The sequence below is a fragment of the Panthera leo genome, chromosome F2 (assembly GCF_018350215.1).
Source record: "Panthera leo isolate Ple1 chromosome F2, P.leo_Ple1_pat1.1, whole genome shotgun sequence".
In the NCBI taxonomy this organism is placed as follows: domain Eukaryota; kingdom Metazoa; phylum Chordata; class Mammalia; order Carnivora; family Felidae; genus Panthera; species Panthera leo.
The window spans coordinates 73379832-73397718 of record NC_056695.1 but is presented as its reverse complement, the minus strand read 5'-3'; the positions used below and the strand labels follow the sequence as shown (position 1 = coordinate 73397718).

The following is a 17887-nucleotide window of genomic DNA, read 5'->3' as shown; positions in this document are numbered from 1 at the left end:
TGGTGATATAGGGTACTGTTCTAAGTAAGGTTCGAAACTCAGCATTCAGTACATTTGTTGTCCAATGACCTTTCAGGGGCTTGACTGTTCTGTGTCCAAAGTGTCAACCATATGAAAGCTGCCCTTGACAATCAATCTCCCTTCACATACAGCTACCAAGGGCTCGTCTGTGACTTCAATGCCCACACCCACAAGCCAGCAAACACTACCAAGGACAAGCCCCCCACACGGAGCCCAGAGCACCGGAGTGTCCTCTCTGAGAACTGTTCCCTGGACAGAGACAACTCCTCTTGCAAAGGGAGAGCAGACCCAGAACCCAGGAAGCCTTCCTGAGCTTCACTCCAGGACCGCGGCCACGCGGGGCAGCGCCTCCCCAACCCCAGCCTTGGGTAAGAAGCTTTCTTTCCCTTTCCCCTCCTGTCCTATTTCTCCCTCCTAGTCCCCCTAGGCTCACGTAAATAAATAAAGTCCTTCCTTTCTCCCTTCTCCAGAGACCTCTTTCTTTTGCAACATCCCTTAAATAAGAGAGCGACATGAGCCAGTATGGATTCCATACAGACAAGCCAAAGCAGCAAATATCATTGGCATAACGTCCTGCTAACCCTCACGTGTATGGCTTTTATTCTGAAATAGTTTAAGACTCACAAGATGGTGCAAAAATAGTACAGAAGTCTCCCTGATCCCTCTCACCCAGCATCCCCCAATAAGCATATCAGTAAGAATATCTGACATAAGTTAAGCACATTGAAGGATAAGGTATTTTTATTTTGGCAAAGCACTTAGCAATATCTCTCCTGAAATGAGCACTAAATGGTAGACTTTTATGGCAGCGTTAGGCTGATTTAAAACTGGCTGGGTAATGATGCCAAGAATATGTTAACGACATGATGCCAGCATGGAAATCTGCCACGGACGGTGTGCCAGGGGGTTCCTCCTTCCCCACCACCTTTGTGGACACCATCACTGGTGTCACTGAAGATGAAAAGCCGTGCTCGTGCTATTTGGAAGTAAGATACAACTGAGATAACTCTTTCGTTAAAAGCCAATAGTGCCTCAGTGAGTTCCGACAAGGGACCGGAGTCATAGGATTCATTCATTCATTCATTCATTCACCCACCCACTCATCAAGACGTGCATTTACTACCAGACTCCAGACTGGCTGTTGAAAACGCAGCTCTATCAATGTTTCATTTCGTACTTGAGCTCACAGACCAGGGAGGGAGACACAGGCATGTGAACTGAGAGTTACATCTAGCCTACAAAGAGCTATTGTCCTGGAGAGCCCAGTGAAGGGGCTTCTGGGAGGAGGTGAGAACTGATGGGAGTCAGGCAAGCAGGAAAACAAGAATGAGGAAAAGCAATCAACTTCACCAACCAGAAAGTCATTAGTACCATAGCCAGTATCTTGACAATTACCCATAATTAGAAAGTTTCCTAGAATAATATTTTTTAAAAATGATGTGATGGCGAGTGGCAAGAAAACTCGTAAAATACTTAGCTACAAGCCTAGCAGGAAAAGTGCTGGGTTTTATACAAGAAAAACTATAAAACTTTAATGGGAGAAATACATGCATATTTAAATAAATGATGTGATATCACTTCTCGGCCTTTTGGCTAAGATCGAGTGAAATAAAGGAAGTGATATACCATGTTCTGGATGAGAAATCTAAATATTTTTTTAAAAATTTGTAATTTTTTAAAGGTGCATTTATTTTTGAGAGAGAGAGAGACGGGGAGAGGGAGAGAGGCAGAGTGTGGGCGGGGGAGGGGCAGAGAGGGAGACAGAATCCAAAGCAGGCTCCAGGCTCTGAGCTGTCAGCACAGAGCCCAACGTGGGGCTCAAACTCACGAACCGTGAGATCATGACCTGAGCCGAAGTTGGATGTTTAACCCACTGAGCCACCAGGCGCCCCAAGAAATCTGAATATTTTCAAGATGGCAATTGTTCCCAACTTAACTTACAGAGTTAAAGTTTTCCAAGGGGTGACTTTTTTGTTTTGTTTTGTTTTTTAAGTTTATTTATTTTGAGAGAGAGAGAGAGAGAGAGAGAGAGAGAGCAGGGGAGGGGCAGAGAAAGAGGGAGAGACAGAGATTCCCAAGCAGGCTCCATGCTGTCAGCAGGGAGCCAGATGCAAGGCTCGAACCCATGAACCGTGAGATCATGACCTGAGCCAAAACCACGTGTCGGCTGCTTAACCAACTGAGCCACCCAGGCGCGCCCAACGGGTTATTTTTAAAAACTTGAAAAAAAGTTATTTTAATTCCTATCATGGAAATGAGCAAGAGAGAACCCCCAGCAATTGTTTCAAAGGCCACCAAGAGAAGATTGGTCTTCCTCAAATGCCGTGATATTGCATTGTTATCAGTGGCATTACCATCATCTCCATTTTGATGATAACACCAAAAAACAACGTGAAGTCACTTGTCCCAAATTTCACAACATGGGGGAGACAGGAACAGAATTTCCCCTCCAGGTCTCCTTACCTCAAACCCCTTAACCTTTCCTCTAGATCATGAGATGAGAAATGTGCTCTTAACTTTGAGGGAACCCACTGTCCCCCGAACACACACTTTAGCTGATTGTTCGGACGTCCAAGGGATTTGCAGGTTTCTTTCTCGTTTTTTTTAAAGATTTTTTTATGTTTATTTTTGAGACAGAGCGAGACAGAGTATGAGCAGGGGAAGGGCAGAGAGGGAGACACAGAATCTGAAGCAGGCTCCAGGCTCTGAGCTGTCAGCACAGAGCCCGACACGGGGCTCGAACCCACGAACTACAACATCATGACGTGAGGTGAAGTCAGACGCTCAACCGACTGAGCCACCCAGGTGCCCCAAGATTTTATTTTTAAGCAATCTCTACATCCAATGTGGGGCTCGAACTCACAACCCCGAGATCAAGAGTCACATGCTCTACTGACTGAGCCAGCCAGGTGCCCCTGGACGTGTCTTTCTTGTTGGTAATTAGGAAAATAAAGTTTACCGTGTTCCATTTATTCCAGGTCAGGGTAGGGCGTAAGTCCCTGGGTCATCTGTATTATGCATGCACATTACATTTGGTCACATTTCAACGTTTTGGTAATTTTATACCTGAATCAAAATGGTCAAGAATTAAAAGTCTTCGGTTACTGCCCCATGTGCAGCTACCAGGAGGGTGGCCCGGACTCCATGGGTGACAACCAGCAGTCAGGCGTGGACTTCCAACCTACCTGTGCCCTGGGCTCAGACCATGGGTGAGAAAGCACCCGGAGGGCCTCCCTGGGAAACATCGTCCTCCACACCCACATCTCCTGCAGAGGCCATGACCATGTGGAGCCTTTCTGGGCCACCTGCTGGGGCAGCATCCACACAAGGCAGCTCATCCCAGGCCAGCCCAGCCTCAGGTAAGAGGGGAAGTTCACTGAGGTTAGCACTGTCCGTTTTGAAAACATTTTCTAAATTTTGATTTGTTTTATATTTTCTTATGTTTATTTTTGAGAGAGAGAGAGTATGAGAGGGGGAGGGACAGAGACAGAGGGAGACACAGAATCGGAAGCAGGCTCCAGGCCCCGAGCTGTCAGCACAGAGCCCGATGCGGGGCGCGAACTCGTGAACGGTGAGATCACGACCCGAGCTGAAGTCGGACGCTCCACCGACTGAGCCACCCAGGCGCCCCACATTTTCTAAATTTTTAAAATGTAATGCACACACAGAAAAGTAATAAACCGTAAGTTAGCACCATAATTAATAATCGTAAGGTGAACCCTCTCTTCCTTCTCTTTACCCCAACCCTTTTCTTCCCATCTTGGATGAGTGAGCGAATGAATGAATGAATGAAAACTCCTTCTTCGCAGGAATCTCCCACATCCTCTCTCTTTTATGTGCCCACATTCCAATGTCTTCTGTTCCCTGGGTTTCACTGTCCACGAAACATGTGACCAGTAAAAGCCAACATTGTTCACTCCAGAGAATGTGACTGCCTTTTTGGTGGAGTATTATTAGGTATTAATGTTATTACATTAATTACATATACAAGCTGTATATGCAATGTAACGTAGCATGTTCATTAATTATGTACACAAATATAATTGTATATACATTAATACGTAATCATTTTTACTATCAGGAAAGCCTGAGTTCTAACAAAAGCAAGAGAAAAATTGTCAAATGTGATCCCAACTCTATATTTCTACGTGTATTTGTTTTTATGGGTGGGTAATAAATATACACAGAAAATAGAACATAGAACAAAATAAGACTGAAAAAACTTCACCACATATTAACCTTGACTATAACCGGGAAGTAGCTATGATTTTAATTTTTTTTCACTCCACTGACATGAATTTTCAAATGCATAAGTGTTATTGTATTTGTTTTTGAAATCACATCCTCTGGAACCTGCAGCCCAAGGCCCTCCATCCACGCTCACCAGAGTCCCTACGTCGTAACACTCATCATTGGTGTTTAGTGTCCATTAACTGGCCCTTCCTCCCTCTGGGCCACACTCTCCTCAAGGGCCTGAGTCTTTAATCTCCAGTTCTCAGGAGACACAGCAGGCACTCAGGAAAAGTGTGTCGAACTACCTGCATTTCGTAAGAAAGGGCCTAAGTGCCAAGTCTCGACTTGAGGCTCAAAATCGCAATTGCACAAACAGACGCGGAAACGCAATTTTGATAGCTGTAATCGGAATAGCGCCTCACATGATTGTACAGGAAAACTAAAAGCTAACGCCTTTGGTTTGGGCTAGCTGGATGCCAGCATCCAGCACGGCCCGAGGCCATGCGCTCTGGTCTTTATTTCAGACACAGCCGGGCTGGGACCCTGATTCCACCGTTGCTGTCTGTCCTTAGGCGGCTCTCTTGATCTCTCTGAGGCCTGGGTTTTTCATCTTCAAAATGGGGGAGGCGATACCTGCTTTCAGAGTGGCTGTGAGGATTGGATCGGGTGGCCCGGGTGAGGTGTTGATCTCAGCACACAGCACCCTGGCACCACCCAGTCAATGGCCGCTCCTACTAACTGGTCCCACGGCACCCACAGCGCAGCATGGCCACAGCCCCCGGAGACGCACTTCCCCAAAGGCAGTGGCAAACAGGACACCGCCAGAGCGGAGCATGCCTCTGCTCTTGCCCTGGGTCCCTTTCGTCTCTGATCACCTGCGAGTCTGCGGTCCTTTCGTTCAACTGTAACTAGCGATCAGACTAGTGAACTCTGTGTTGGGGTTATCCTGAGAGCCGCTCGGTTTCTAGAACCGCACAGAAACACGCCCTGGTAGCAAGCGTCAGTTGATGCCTTCTGGGTTCAGGGGCTTAGCTGATGAGTAGGAGCCCCGTAACTGAAGAGGAATCCAAAAAAGCTGTTGGCCCGCTTGGAGAAAATGGCAAGACTGCCCATGGACCCGATCTGCTCGCTAACCACTGTATTCTTGGGTCTCAGAGAAGACGTCACCCGTCCCCAGCCCCCCATTCGCTGCTCAGGTGTGGGTCAGCCTCACCCCTGACCAATCTCCCCCTCCCTCACCCCCTGCCAGGAGGCTGTGTTATCAGGTTGGCCGGGGGCCAGGATCTTTACCGCAAGGATCATGCCCCGAGGTGGCCCTTCACCAGGACTTTATGAGCATGATCAAGAGAACTGTTGAGATGAGCCCATGCTTGAGGGTGAAGATGTGCTGAGCGTGCATTCTGTCTCTTTCTGCCCCCTCCTCTCTCTGTCTCTCTCAAAATAAATAAACTTTTGAAAAATTCCAAAAACAAAAACCACAAGCTTACACCTCTCTCATTTCCTCCCAGGAACCTTCACCCCTGGCACACAGACCCCGAATCCAACCAAGGCACCAGCCCCTAGATACCCACAAACAGGTAAGACCGTGCATCTGGGAAGAGAAACCCAACATTGTGTGGCTTTGGGGCAGGGGCTCAAGAGGACAGGATTGCTTGCAGGCTGACTGACCTGGTCACTGTACTTTACTGGTTCTCCCGGGAAAAGGGGCAGGAGAACTGGTTTATAAGTCTTGCTGTGTTATGAAATGGTCCTGTGCTTTGCGTAAAGCACTCCCTCATTCTAGGCCACAGTTTCCCTAGAGAACTTTCAAGAACTTTTCGTCCTGAAGGTGCTATGATTCTTCGGTTGTGTGTATAACCCAAGGCCAGTTCACGCTGACTTTGGTGAGGCCATTCTCGCCCCCCTGCAGGTGACGCCCCGTTGGCCTGGCCATTTGCCCCTGGAGAGGAACCAGCCCTGGCCCCGGGACCCCACCAGGTTTCTAGTACGTACCAGCAGTCCGCCGCTCTGTGGCTTTTGTTTGTTTGCAACGAGGTTGTGTCGTGCCACAAAAAGAGGTCTGTTTGATAAATGTAGGTTCGGACCACTGGGATTCAATCCTAGCTTTGCCATTTACTGCAGAGGGGGTCTCCTGCGCTCAGCTTCAGGAATTCAGCTCCCTCGACTGTGAAGTAAGAATAATAACAATCATTGCAGGCACTAAAACTGTCTTTATCCCTCCCGGGTTTTGGATTGAGTAAGATAATGTGTGTGGAAGAGATTTGAAACGACAGAGTTCCGCATAACTTCATCCAATCAACTTGTATCGAGTGAACGCCTATTGAGATAGGGGCTGTGCGCTTAGCCAAACAGAGGCTGTTCCTTTAATGAGCCTGATGTCCACGGGGGCAGCAGAAGGGGTAAGGGGTAAAGGATGACTCCGAAACTCAACCTCCATTCCCCAGGTGCAATTTACTTGTGTTCCATTTTATTTTGTTATTATTTTTTATGGTTTTTTTTTTTTTGTTTTGTTTTTTTTGAGAGAGAGAGAGAGAGACAGAACGTGAGTCGGGGAGGGGCAGAGAGAGAGGGAGACACAGAATCTGAAGCAGGCTCCAGGCTCCGAGCCGTCAGCACAGAGCCCGACGCGGGGCTCGAACCCACGAACCGTGAGATCATGACCTGAGCCGAATTCAGACGCTCAACCGACTGAGCCATCCAGGTGCCCTGCTTTTTGTTCCATTTTAAAGGACACTCTGCCTTCCCCACCTCTGACACCTCGTTTTTATGGAATTCTCGAAGAGGCTTATGTCCAGGGCTTAATGGCTGGGTTTTCGAGATCCCTCACAGAGGCCCGGGGCTTCGGTGTCTGGGGATGCGTTGCATCTTTCCACTTTGGGATGCCTCACTCCCTTCCTTTCTGTTCTGTACGACAGAAATCGATACAAAGTGAGTCCTTCAAAGCGGCTTTGAATCCTCAGGCCCCTCCTACTCCTGGACGCCTTTCTATACTAGTTTTCTGAATGTTCCTGGACTCTCCAGTCATATGTCAGTGGAGCGTTATTAAATTCCCGGGGACGACACAGCCTCTTTTTTTCATACAGCAGAGATCTGCCTCCAACCCCCGCCCAACCTGCGGTGAATGGGCCTTTCAGACACAAAGCCATGATTATACTGCCGGCCCAAATTATAGCCATTTTCCCCCAGAGGTTCTAAAGAAACACATTATTGGAGCAGATAAGGGCAGTTGTCAGCCTGAGTTTCAGAAAACAAGTTAACTGTATTTAAAACTATCTGTATGTATATCTTTTTCTGTATCTATATCTACTTATATAGCTCTGTATATCATCCATCTATCTATCTCTGTGTTTCAATCCTTCTATCCAACCATCCATCTGATAAGCAATATAAGTATAAAATAAAGGGGTTTGACCACTTCCAATAAATGATTGTTTCCATTCACACACACACACACACACACAAATCATGCCGCAGAGTCTTTTGAGATTTACTCATTCATCCATTCAATGACTGTTTACTGAGCTCCTACTGTTTCCCAGGCACCGTGCTAAGCCTGTTTTTACTTTTTCGTTTTGCAATAATTCCGCAAGGTAGGTAGCGTTATCTTCATGAGGCAATTTCGGTGATCACTACAGATAAAACGTGACTCTATTTTGAGCCTAGATTTGTCGAATTCCAAAGCCTGTGCTCATCTCAACCTTCTAGGTTATCTCTCCCAAGATGCTCCATTTGTACAAAATAATCACAGTTTGAGGGGGAGATTGAGAAGTTTCTTTAGAGAAAAAGCGGTAAATGCTGTGTGCATGCAGAGAAGGAGAGATTAGCTCCATTTGGAGGAATTGTTGAAGAAGTTTCCACTGATTGAGAAAGAGGCATCTGGGGCGCCTGGGTGGTTCAGTCGGTTAAGCATCTGGACTCTTGATCTCGGCTCAGGTCATGGTCTCACGGTTCGTGAGTTCAGGCACCATATGGGGCTACATATGTTAAGTATGGAGCCTGCTCGGGATTCTCTCTCTGTCTCTTTCTCTCTCTCTCTCAGAATAAATAAACATAAAAAATTTAAAAAAGAAAGAGGCATCTGCACAGGGCTGCCTCTAAATATGCATTCTACGCAGAGGCACAGCTTATGCAAAGGCACTGGGGCAGGAAAGGACGATGTTTCCCAGGGGCTGAGAAATTCCCTGTGGCTGGAGTTCTGATGCTACAAGAAAGAATGATGAGGAGTGAGGGTGCAGAGGCTGGCAAGGGGGAGGTCCCCAGGGCCATGGAAGGAGCGTGGACCTCTCCTCGGACAAGTGGAAGGGACGTGGTCAGATTTGTGGTGCAGAAAGTTTTCTCTGGCTGCAGAGTGGAGACTAAAGAGGGGAGGGGAGGAGCAGGGATACTGGTGAGGAGACTTGTACTAACCACAGCCACAGATGATGGGGGCTGGAGCTAGGAGCTGGTTGTGTGCATAAGGAGACTCGAGTGGTGCTCAAGAGACAGAATCAAGAGGATGTAATGATGGTAGAGTGATCACCAGGAGGTCACCAAACGTTATTCCCAAGTTTGAATGACTGAGCGGCGAAGTGCCATTTCCTGAGATGAAGAAGCCCGGGAGATGCTGGGAAGGGGAGAGGGGATGTGGATGCTGAGCTTCAGGAACGTTAAGGATGTTCAGACCGTAAAGTGTGGTGGTTACAAGCATAGGCTCCAGACTCAGGTCTTGCCAAGGTCACTATCTGCTGTAGAACTGATCAAACTGCAGAATCACTCAGACCCTCAGTGTCCTCTCCTATAAAATAGTACTTCTGATACCCACACGACATGCTTTCATGAGGATTAAATGAAATAATGTAGGTACAGAACTTAGGAAAGTACCCGATGTATATCACGTGCTCAGTAAGTTAAAGCAAAAAGTCATAGCATCTTTACAAAACTTGACAAATGCCCTGGAGGGTTCACTGTTCTAATTGACTCAGGATAAAATTCAAAATACATTTCCTTCCTACATTTTTAATGAAATCGTTCTCGAACATTATAAGCCCTCTCTCCACTTTAATAAATACACAACTGATAGATGAATGGATAAAGAAGATGCTGTATGCATATACAATAGAATAGCACTTAGCCATAAAAAGAATGAAATCTCGCCCTTTGCAACAACACGGATGGAGCCAGAGAGTATAATGCGAAATGAAATTAAGTCAAAGAAAGACAAATACCATACGATTTCACTCATATATGGAATTTAAGAATCAAAACAAACAAAGGGAAAAAAAAACCAGAAAGAGAGAGAGAGAGGGAGAGAGAAACCAAGAAACAGACTCTTAACTCTAGAGAACAAACAGATGATTCCCAGAGGGGAAGTCGGGGGGCGGGGGATGGGATACTTAGGTGATGGGGATTAAGAGTACACTTATCTTCTTTTTTAGCATTTATTTATTTTTGAGAGAGAGAGACAGACAGAGTGTGAGGGGGAGAGGGACAGAGAGAGAAACGGAGACACAGACTCCGAAGCAGGCTCCAGTCTCTGAGCTGTGAGCACAGAGCCCGTTGCGGGGCTCGAACTCACAAACCGTGAGATCATGACCTGAGCTGAAGTTGGACGCCCAACCGACCGAGCCACCCAGGTGCCCCAAGAGTACACTTATCTTGATGAACACAGAATAATATATGGAATTGTTGAATTACTATATTGTGTGCCTGCAACTAATATAACACTGTTAACTACACTGGAATTAAAAATAAAAATAAATAAATATATATATGTATATATATTTATAAAACTGCTAAATTTTAATTTTCAAAAAGGTAAAAACATGACTCACAAAAATAAGAAATGAACACATGTCAGAAATATTATTCAACCATTAATTAACGAATTAAGATTTGTTCAATAGAGTTTGAGGAACAGGGACCTTTATAATCAATCCTAGGAATTTGGAAGTAAATTTGCTAACTGATATCCTACAGCAATAAATTCTTTTTTTTTTTTTTTTTTTTTACTGGACAAAAATCAATTGCACCTTGACCACATAAAATCCATTTACATTGCTATCAGTTAACCTCTTCAGAGTGGTAAAAACCTACTCGATAAATCAGTCAAAGGCACACAGTCTTATATAACCAGATAATCCCCACAGAGTCTGCTGGACAATACCCAGAACTTATTTCCAGGTTCTAGATCCTTTTTCTTGATAGCAGCTAGTGACTCTTTGTTGGAAGATTATTATCAATATCCTAGTATAATCTTGGAATCACTAGAAGGTGAGCTCTGTAAGAAGAAGCCTCTTTTCCTTTCTTATTTAGTGTTGTATGTCTTGTGTCTATTCTGCCCAACATGCAGGGAATGTTCAATACATTTTTAGTAAATCAATAATCGCCACCGTCTATTGTTTTTTCCACGCCAGGAAATTTGCAACATGCTTCGTACAAATCTTTTTCTCATTTAATCCTCCCGGTTATCATCTGGTAACGTATACCCATGCACGTGTACACAGTCATGCCCACATACCCATGCCAAACACATATACCCATGCCTGCACACGCTCACGCACACGCACATACACACGCACCCCATACCCACTGCTCCATCAAATTATTCTCCACTTCCTTATGAAGTTCCCAGCAAACCATCCCCTTGCCTGATATGAGTCACCATATCCTCTACCCCTCACGCTGGAAATGCCTCCACCTGATCCATTGCTGTTTAATGCTTTAGATCCTTTTTTTTCCCATTATGTTTCTTTATCTTTGAGAGGCAGAGAAAGACAGAGCACGAGTGGGAGAGGGGCAGAGTGAGAGGGAGACACAGAATCCAAAGCAGGCTCCGGGCTGAGCTGTCAGCCCAGAGCCCGACGCAGGGCTCGAACTCACGGAGTGTGAGATCATGACCTGTGCCGAAGTCGGAAGCTCGACCGACTGAGCCACCCAGGCGCGCCTAGATCCTTTTTCAATATTTGCTCTCAGTGAAACCTTTCCCACCTGTCTCGTGCATTCTCACGGCGGCTCTTCCGGGCACTGAGGAAGCAAGACTGTCTCACCTGTCCCTCTCAGAGCCACCTGAGATCCGGGGAGACTCTACTTACTAAAGCACAGAGAGAAGATGCTTTTGCTCAATCCTTGTTGATTTCAGCGGTCTGGGGTTGCATCTTCTAGGGTGTCCTCAGCTGCTGGTCGAAGAGGGGGCCGTCACAGCCTCTCCCCTCCCCCTGGCCATCCGGAAGCTCAACCCTTGCCTGATGGAGCTGTGTCGCTTTTTCCAGCAATGCCTCTGCATGAGCCAGAAGAGAGACCCCAGGATGGAGGCCATGAGGTAACCTGGGCCAGTTGCCACTTTCCAGAGTCAGTATGTAGAGGCTGCTTATGCCGTGTGGATGCTCTGCCGGCCACCAGGTGACCGGGCAGAGAGAGGTGACAGGGGTACATCAAGGAATCGACTCTCCAGTGAGTCTCCTACTAGACCATCACTTCCTTGCGAGCCAGCATGGAACCTCATTCATTTCTGGGTCCCCAGGACCACGAGTGCAGCCGAGTTGAGTCGAGTCGAGCTGAGCCGAGCTCCGTCACACCTGGTGCAATGATCTCACAGGACTTCGTGGGGTCCTGGCGTCCCCGGGGGGCCTCAGCCTGGTGAGATCTGCCAGAAGAGAATAGTCAGAGGGTATGCCCATCTACATTCCAGATCTTTCTAAATCCCTGACACTCATTTGCTGGCCAAACGTGAAGACTGTAAAAAGAAATTTAGAAGGCAGACACGGTTTCATATTAGAAGTTCTGGGCGCGGGCAGTTTCCCGCCCTTGAGAGTGCAGACGTTCTACCCTTTCTTCTGGAGTTTCTTATTGGTTGTAAATCCAGAACCAAACAAACGTGGCTGAATACTTCTGCTCCGGTGGCCCGGGGCCAATCTCTCCAGTCTTTAATGTCACTTTCAGAGTCCACTCATGACCCTTCAGCTTTTCAAATCCCCATCACCCACTGGCTCTGAACCCCGTGCAGGTTGGTTTGCAGCCTCTTTTCATTGTGTCCTTGTCTTGAATCCCTCAATCAGTGTGGATGTTTCCTCCACCCAGAGAGGGAGGTGAGCAAGGTCCATAGACCCAAGGGTGTTAGCAAGCAACATGGAGGCATTGCAGCCATGCTTTCTTACAGGATCAGACCACGGCTAGAACTTTTTTCTACCAGCTTTTCAAATCAACAACACGAGTTGAGTCTCTAGTAATTATCTCTTAGGCTGATCCACAGGAATTGAGAGATGAATCAGAAACAGACCCAGAGGGGCACTGGGCGGCTCAGTTGGTTAAGCGTCCGACTTTGGCTCAGGTCATGGTCTTGTGGTTCATGAGTTTGAGTTCCATATCAAACCCCACATCAGGCTCCACGCTGACAGCTTGGAGCCTGCTTGGGACTCTCTCTCTCCCTCTCCCTCTCTCTCAAAATAAATAAATAAACAAGAAAAAGAAATAGACCCAGAAACTGAGGGGCTCATAGATGAGAGAAAGCAATGGTCATAAACACAAATCAAAATATAACATAGTAAGGATGCCTGGTTGGCTGAGTCAGTCAAGCATCCGACTTTGGCTCAGGTCATGATCTCACAGTCGGTGAGTTCGAGCCCCACGTCGGGCTCTGTGCTGACAGCTCAGAGCCTGGAACCTGCTTCAGATTCTGGGTCTCCCTCTCTCTCTGTTCCTCCCCCACTCGCACTCTGTCTCTCTCACTCTCTCTCAAAAAATAAAAACAAACATTTAAAAATATATATATAACACAGTAAGGGACAGAACCAAGTTACACATGAGGCAGAACCTATTCATCGTATCCCCTTGGAGAAAAATCACATTAAAAAACTATCTATATAGCAAACACTGGGTGCAAGGATAAATGAGGAAGGCAGAAGTTTCCAGAGAGGAGTTTTAAGTTGAAACTTAGAGAAATGAAGCATCTATGAACCTGAGCTTTTCCTTTCCTTTCCCTGTATTTTAACTTAATAGTAAATTGTTCTGTAATCTCCTCCTAAACCCTGAGTACAGGCTACGAATGACAGAGTGGGAGGCTGGCTTTACTCCGTGTGTTTGTTGAATCCCACAGCCCCTGTGATCAAAAAATCATGCTCGAGTGGGGAAGTCGGCCATGCAAAGAGAAATTGCAAAACTGTGAGAAGCGCCATAGCAGATCCCCAGTATGCGCTGTGGGCCCCAGGGTAACTAAGGACTAGAGCTGGATGGAGGGATCAACAGAAGCTTCTGGGGCAGGAAATGGGAGGGGACGCTCCAGGCAAAGAGCAGGTGCAAAGATAGCACGCGGCAGCCTGGAACATTGTAGGTCCACCGAGATATGCAATGTGGCCGCAGCAAGGGTGACCGGCCACTGTCCCCGGCATAGGTCCCTTTCCAGAAGGACTTTGCTCTCTCAGGCTCCTGGTAAGCTCTTGCAAACAAGTTTTCACTCTTCCCATAGCTTCAGCTACTGCTCTGGGCTGTGCATTTCTGCCTTCATTCACAACACACTGAACCCAATCCCCAGGGTAGTTTGATGTTCTCTCTGTTCTGGAAGCTTTCTTTTTTATGTTTGTTTATTTTTGAGAGGTGGGGGGAGGGGCAGAGAGAGAGAGAGAGAGGGAGACCCAGAATCCGAAGCAGGCTCCGGGTTCTGAGCTGTCAGCACAGAGCCGGACGCGGGGCTCGAACTCACGGAGCACGAGCTCATGACCTGAGCCGAAGTCAGACGCTTAACCAACTGAGCCACCCAGGCGCCCCTGTTTTGGAAGCTTTCTAAGCAACTTGCGGCTGTTAGAAGAAAATCTGGCCACACCTGCACACTGTCAAGCTAACTGGGGGTAGGGGGGTGGGGAGGGATTAGGGCCACAGAGCCAGGCCCTCAAAGCTAGTAGGTAGCTCCGTGTGCCGTATGGAGGGGCAGGGTTAAAACCAAACAGACCTGGGTTTAAATTTAGGCATAAACATAATTTTAATAAATGCATATTCCTTTAATTTTCAATGACATAACCATTCCTCTACTATAGCTTTTTTTTTTTTTTTTTTTTTTTTTTGCTATTATACGTAGTGATAATTTATAATTTTGTATATAAAGCTTTTTCTCAACTGGCCATTTCTTGGAGTAAGTTGTTAAAATAGTTGAATCTATTCACATTTAGCAAACTTATACAGCACACGGTGCCGGGCACTATTCCAAAAACTTCGCAAGTATTGATTCATTTAATCCTCATAATCAAGTAAAGTAGATACTATCAGAATTATTCTCATCTTAGAAAGGAAGAAACTGAGGCATGTTAATTTAAGTCACCTCAGTTTACACAGTTGGTAAGTGGAGAAGCCAGGATTTAAATCCAGATATTTGGACCCCAAGGTCAGTATTTTTAAAGGGACCTTACATTCAAAAGAATTAATATTCTTAAAGCTTTTGGTACCTATTGCCAAACTGCTTTCCAACCGAGAATGGAGTCCAATTTCCCCAGCACTGATGCGATCGTTTAAATTTTTTAATTTATGCATCAGAAATGGTATCTGATTGTTTTAAAACTGTTGTTTGATTACTAATAAGTTTGAAGGCGTTTGGAGGGTTTTCCCACTTCTATGCGTTACGAGTTCTTACTCTTTCGTTTTTCACTCTTGTTTCTCTTTCTCTAGACTCATCATGATGTTTTATTCTTCGTATCTCTTGACATTCGGTGGTTTGCGTGAGCTTTCTACATAATAAATTCAATATATGGTTAAAAAAAATTTTAGGCGCTGCCACTTAGAAGCTATGGAGGCTAGTCACTTAGCCTCTCTGAGCCTCAGTGCATCCTTCCGCAAAGTGGGGATAGCCCCGTTAGAATCGCGCTGTGCTCTGGTACCAAGCGGATCACCGGGGGACAAACCCAGCGTTGTCTCTTGAGAGCAGCGCGTCCTCGGGCACATCAGTTCATCCGGTGCCCTAGTTCCTTCCCTGTCTCGGCGTCCTGTAAATTGAGGGTGACAGAGCCCGGGGAGTCTTTGCGGCCTGCTTTCCTCGAGCAGTTAGTTGTTCCCCAGAGTCTGCTGGACTCACAGAATGGTGCCGATGGGAGGGAAAGTAGAAGCTGGTCGGCCGCACCCCCTTAAGCATCCCACGAGGAGCTGCTCGGGCAGCAAAGACCCGGGGCCCCAGGGTGAGCCGGCGGCGCGGAGAGCTCTTCTCCCCAGGCATGTGCCCAGCGCTCTTTCCCCGAAGCCCTGAGAAGAGATCCCTGCAGGCCCGGCCCAGGGCGGGATATTACTTCGCAAGTACTCGCTGCCTGGTTAACAGGAACAGCCCTGCGCTCTTGCCCCAACTCGCCCCCCAAATACATAAACGAACACCATCGTTCGCTGAGCACCTGTTTGCTCAGGAACTGGGCAAGTGTTACCTCGCTTAATCCTCGAGGTAACCGGTGAGCGTGGGCGCTATGGTTTCCTCTCGTGTGTAGATGGAAACACGGAGGCCCACGGAATTGAATACTCAGCCTGAAGCCACACGTCCTAGTAAGGGAAGATGCCAGGACTAAAAATACAGCCTCTTCACTCCGAAGTCTAAGCTTTTTCCGCCGCTCAGGCTCATCCTCTGCCCCCCCCACCCCACACACACCCTGTAAACATAGAGAGGGCCTCTTTGCTGTGAATAATTGGCCCCTATGACTTTTTTTTAATTTATTTTTTGAGGGGGGTGGGAAGGGAGCGGGGGGAGCAGAGAGAGAGAGAGAGAGAGAGAGAGAGTCCCAAGCAAGTTCCACACTCAGTGCAGAGCCCAAAGTGGGGCTCAATCTTACAACCGGGAGATCAGGACCTGAGCCGAAATCAAGAGTCGGACGCTCAACTACTGAGCCACCCAGGCGCCCGTGACTTTGTAAATTATGCTTGTCTTCCGTTAGCCACAAGGGATGACGATTGCTTTCCACTCTGATTGGAATCTTTAGGTACTGTCTTGAATACTATTCCTGGTTTCTGAAGAATGCAACATACATCTGTCAGAGGGTGAAAAGGGTGCCGCACTCACACAGTAAGTAGACGCTTGACCTTGGCGCTTGGCAATAAATGCCTTCTCTCAAGGAGCTCTAGAATTCAGTGATTGTCCTGTCTTCGTTAGGGACCAAAAAGAGCAGGTGCAGCTCAGGCGGTCGTCGTTAATTCTAGACAGAAAGACTGGAGGATATTTCTGATTCCTGCTCACCTAACTGTTGGATGTTTGCAATTAGGTATAGGGGAAGAAAAAACAAAGCGGGAGTCAGCCGGCCAAGCACTCTGGCTTTCTGTGTGATCTCGGGCAAGTTTCCCATCCTCCCTGACTCCCATATAAGCTACAAACACAAATGGACAAAGAAAGATCAAACAAAAGAGACCCCATGTGAACGCTCAAATTCCTGACCAAAGCAAAATGAGTAGGAAGAATCCGAGAATAAGAAGGCAGCATGAGGTGCTACGAGTAGGGTGTATGACACCCCTCTCCTGGTCTTAGACGGTAGCAAAGCCCCCGTTTACTCCCAGAGAGGCCCTACGCGAGCTTTTTTTCCCCTCCCACCCCTGCAGACAAAAGTGGCTGATCTGGCACCTCTGGTCCCCCCAGGTGACAGTTTAGCCATCTACCTGGACTATCAAGTCGAAGGACTCTGGCCTCCTAAAAGTCGTGGAACCACATGGGACTTGTATTGCCTTTATTCTGCAGCACAAGAGCCAAGATCTGGGGTGGAGGTGGGGTGGGGTGGGGGTGGGGGGCTCAGTAGTCCAAATCCCTTCACCCGGGGGTGGGCAGGGGGAGCAGGAAATCTTGGTCGCTACTTATAGTCGAATAGCTCTTCTTTCGCTCTTGCCGCATGAAAATCTCCACACGAACAACATATTCCATCTAGGGAACAACATGTTAATGAGTTTAGAGTAGCTTTTTGCAAACTGGGGACACGAGGTAGATACAGCTGGGTAACCCGAAGCCATCACCGGGCGGAGAGTGGAGACTGGAGAGCTGTCCCCTTCTCGACTTCGCTGCCAACCGGCAGGGTGTCTGGCCCACGTCCTTCCTCTCTGACACAGACTCCTGAGTCCCCACCCACTGCCCTGTCACACCCTTCCCCCCACCCCCCACGTCCCCCAGGAGCCTGGGCCATCGCTGTGGGACCAGAGTTTATGCCTCTGTAGCGTTTCCTTCTTTCTCAGTACCTTGAATTCCCTCTTCTTCTTCTCTTCCAGCCTTAAAACAAAAATGCCTCCAGAATATCTGCCGGTCCGTGTGAGGCCTTGAAAAGACGATGGGACCTAACGATAAACTGGACGACATCCCTTCACCCTGGCCCCTGGCCCAAGTTGGCTGGATGTGAAAAATTCACCAGGCTCCAGCTAGATCATCAATTAAGAGGTTCTTTGGGGAAGTAGCAATTCTTTCTCTCCTGTGAACCCTGCGAAGGGGGAAGGCCAAGTGTGAGAGCTGCCCTGAAACCTAAATCCACGGTCAAGAATCCCCCGTGATGCTTACGGAGATCCTGAGACGGGAGAAATGGGTTGAGGGGTATCACAGCAGCCGGAACAAATGAGTCCAGGCACTGAGACTCTGACACAGCACCCAGAGTGACTTACACTTGTGATTTTAGGAAGACAACACGATAAATAAGGAAAGGGGAGCCCATACCCTGGAGAGAGTCACATA

General features: G+C 47.4%; 1 protein-coding gene across 1 annotated transcript in view; it reads left to right on the top strand.

The window, feature by feature from the left end:
• HHLA1 (HERV-H LTR-associating 1) overlaps positions 1-17477 on the top strand; it is a 33219-nt gene extending 15742 nt beyond the window's left edge. Inside the window, exons 10-16 of the mRNA XM_042923851.1 lie at positions 153-389; positions 3141-3380; positions 5763-5831; positions 6164-6238; positions 11395-11551; positions 16170-16252; positions 17434-17477. Coding sequence (XP_042779785.1) covers positions 153-389; positions 3141-3380; positions 5763-5831; positions 6164-6238; positions 11395-11551; positions 16170-16252; positions 17434-17477 — 905 coding nt within the window. The remainder of the gene's footprint in view (positions 1-152; positions 390-3140; positions 3381-5762; positions 5832-6163; positions 6239-11394; positions 11552-16169; positions 16253-17433) is intronic.
• The last annotated feature ends 410 nt before the right edge of the window (positions 17478-17887 follow it).